At 40.8% G+C, this 3310-nt stretch overlaps 1 protein-coding gene across 2 annotated transcripts in view; it reads left to right on the forward strand.

Moving 5' to 3' along the window:
* The first annotated feature begins 626 nt into the window (after positions 1-626).
* Positions 627-3310, forward strand: part of arhgap22a (Rho GTPase activating protein 22a) — a 14703-nt gene continuing 12019 nt past the window's right edge. Inside the window, exons 1-2 of one of the 2 annotated variants that reach the window (XM_020601550.1) lie at positions 627-746; positions 980-1079. In XM_020601550.1, the coding sequence (XP_020457206.1) occupies positions 1028-1079 (52 nt within the window). In that variant the 5' untranslated portion in view covers positions 627-746; positions 980-1027. Of the gene's footprint in view, positions 747-979; positions 1080-1962; positions 2372-3310 lie in introns of those variants that run through there. The other variant, XM_020601551.1, reaches the window with a different exon arrangement.

Below are 3310 nucleotides of genomic sequence, written 5' to 3' on the forward strand. Positions count from 1 at the left end.
CCACTCAGAGGCTGGTGTGTCTGGACTATGTGAGTGGCTTTGTGTTGTGGTATAATTCACTGTCTCGTACTGTACTGCCTGTTATGCATATAGAGTGCTTAAGATGAATGCATGTACGTCTGTATACATGAGTGCTTTTACTGTATTTGACTCTGTCCTAGTCATTGTTATTGTATTTAACTGGCTGCCACTTGTCAATATCCTAGTATATTTACAATCTACTATGTATTTTGACTGTGGTGACTCTTTTTGTTTCCAAGGTGATACCTCAGTTGTACCATTATGTTTTTTACTCTGTAGGAAATTGTATGTTTAATAAAAATTCACTGAACCCTGCCTTTTATGAAATACCTTTTTTATCTCACTGTGCACAGTAGCTAGAGAGAAACAAGCTTTTAAAAAATATTCAGATTCAAAGCTTATGACCTTCCATCTCAATTTACATAGGCAAATTACTGACAGCCAGAGCACTGACTTTTATTCAGCTGTAAGTAGGGAAAATGTACAGTAATGACGTGAAAGAGAAATTCATTTTTTTTACACAGAAGTCAGCAGTTTTCACTTCTCCATCGAGATCAATTTCCTGAGTGAGACAGACTAAAAATTCAGAGGAGGAGGACAGCTGTGACTTGTTCCTCAGTAAAGCACCTACGAGCTGACCGAGACTCTGTGATGATTTCTTGTGCAGCACAGATCATCTGGCTCCAGGCTGAGAGGCGTCTGGTTTGTTCATCCTAGATGACATGGCAAGTAATACTCGCGTGACTGCCTTTATTTCCTTCTTCTAGCAGATTCTGTTCACATCAGCATTCCTCACCGGCATGTCATTGGTGTGGTAATAATGGAAGCTATATTAGTCCTTATGTGAATGTCATTAGATTTGTTTCTTACTGATTATAAATTAAGCAGAGAACTGAGATTTCAGTATCGCTATTGTTTGTACCTTGAGTGTGCTTCTCTGTGTGTGTTGTGGCTCTAGAAATGGCCCCATTAGAGATGGATACACAATGCAGACGGGTTCACTGCCATGAAACCATCCAGGACTTCTCTGACCAGTGACAAACTAAAGGAATTGGCAGGTAATGCTCAATTTTAGCTGATGTTAAAATATGTTCTAATTTTAACATATTTATGTTGTCTATAGACACCACACCATTTCTCATTATATTTGTATGAGCTCTCTTATGTCCATCTGGGTAGATGTTTTTATTGGAGTGTAAAAAAATGACATTGGCAAAGTTATGTTACTACTACTAATGCACTGCTCCACTTTTATAGAGCCTAAAGTAAGTGTATAATGCATTTATTAATAATGTGTGAGCTGAGTAGGCTATTTTGACTATGAAAAAGCTCAGTAAGCTCATCGTTCTGGCAGTGTATCTGCACTGCATTTTAGTCTCATCCAGTCTCTTGAACTGAAGGAGTTATCTGCTTTAACACTATAACCCTGTCAAACAGAATAGGAACAAGAACATCACACTCTTGAGTGCTGTGGTGTTTACTATACAGATTGCTGAGTTACTGAGTAGTGTGGCATTTCCCTTCAGACTAAATCTTAGCCTCAATGAATCAGGATCAAGTCACATTTTGCCAGTTTTATACGTGTGTCCAGCCAAATTAGTTGGTTCTGCAATTCATCTACAATGGTTTATAAATACAGATAAAGCAATGACTTGGCCACTTGCTGTGCATCAGACACTGATGTCAGTTAAATCAAATGTATTGATCTGAGGTTGTAGTTCAGGTACAGACAAGACCATAATCAAATGTCCATGAGCAAATAGCTGGATGGTTTGTGAAGACTGTGGAGCAGTGTAGAAGCTGATGAAAAGAAATGGGTGGCAAGACAGAGGACAGGCTGCCAGACATATTTATAGATAGTGAGAAATTGATACTGAAAGTGTGCAGCAGGAGTCAGAGAGGCAGATTGCAAGAGAGAGAGAGAGGGAGAAAGAGAGAGAGAATGGGCAGGGCTATAGGTGTGTGAGAACAACAGCATGCCGGGCTAGTGGAATAGAGAGACGGAATGAGATGAACGGAAGGAAGAGAGAAAGAGGAGGGTGTGTGGTTAAGTGCTTGTAAGTGTGCATGTGCATGCATGCGTGTGTGTGTGTGTGTGTGTGTGTGTGTGTGTGTGTGCGTTAGTAAGTGAAATTATACAGAGGCAGTGTCCAAGTGCAGGATAGTGAACCGGGTAGAGAGATGCATGAAGAGGATGAGGAGTAACAGGGCGAGGCAGCAGCTAGAGCCACTGAGTGCGTGTGGTTGAGGAATATTGTGTGAACAGAGGGATGCAGTCATGTTTCTGTGAGAGGGAGCAGCACAGCAACGGTAACCATGCTAAGCCCCAAGATAAAACAGGCACGCCGGGGTAAGCACAGTCCCTCCTCCTCTTCTTCCATCCCTCCTCTACACTCCATCTCTTTTCTCTCGTTTTCTAATTTGTTATTTCTTACTCTCCTCTCTGCAGCCCTTCTCTGTCTTTCTCTTTCTCTCTCTGCAGAGCTCCATCTGTCCTGCTGCCTTTGTTATAAATATAACATGAGTTATGTTACCAGTGCATTCACTGATGACATCAAAAAGGTGTAACAGCGCCGTACATATTCTGAATCTGCACCCCAGTGTCATTCTGCATCACTGTGACTATCATTATCAGCTGTGACCTGAGGTTTCTTGTATAAACCAACATACTGAGGCTTTATCTGCTGGGCTTATTGAGAGTTAACAGGCACTGTTTGTGTGAGTGTGTGTGTGTGTGTGTGTGTGTGTGTGTGTGTGTGTGTGTGTGTGTGTAAGATTTGATTCTGATTGGTCATTGTAAATATAGCTGCTCACTACATTGGTCTGTATGCTGACATGTTCACACCTGATTACATGACTACATTTCTGTTTGTTCAAGGTTTGGCCCCAGTTATTGGGCTGTGGATTTGAGCAGGTGACGTTAGATTCTAGTTGTGAGTTGGTGAGAGAAATGCATGGCTTTCTACTCCTGTAAATGACAGCAGCTGACTGTCAAACACAATTCCTCTAACCCTGGGTAAAATCCATTTGTGACCACTGAAGTCAGAACAATTGATTTGATTTGATTTGATTTATTCTTTCAAGCATGTAAAGACAGATGATATGTCAACACACATAATTTTACACATATCCAACAAATGCTAATCCAATATCAATTTGCTTATACCTAGTACATGCTTGAATGGAGTAGGAAGAAGTCAGACTTATCCAGTCCTACCCCATGACATCATCTTACCATCCTTGGTTTGCAAGCAGTAAATGATTCACTTCTACACACACACATATTATA

The sequence above is a fragment of the Monopterus albus genome, unplaced genomic scaffold (genome assembly GCF_001952655.1).
Source record: "Monopterus albus unplaced genomic scaffold, M_albus_1.0 scaffold52.1, whole genome shotgun sequence".
Taxonomy (NCBI): Eukaryota; Metazoa; Chordata; class Actinopteri; order Synbranchiformes; family Synbranchidae; genus Monopterus; species Monopterus albus.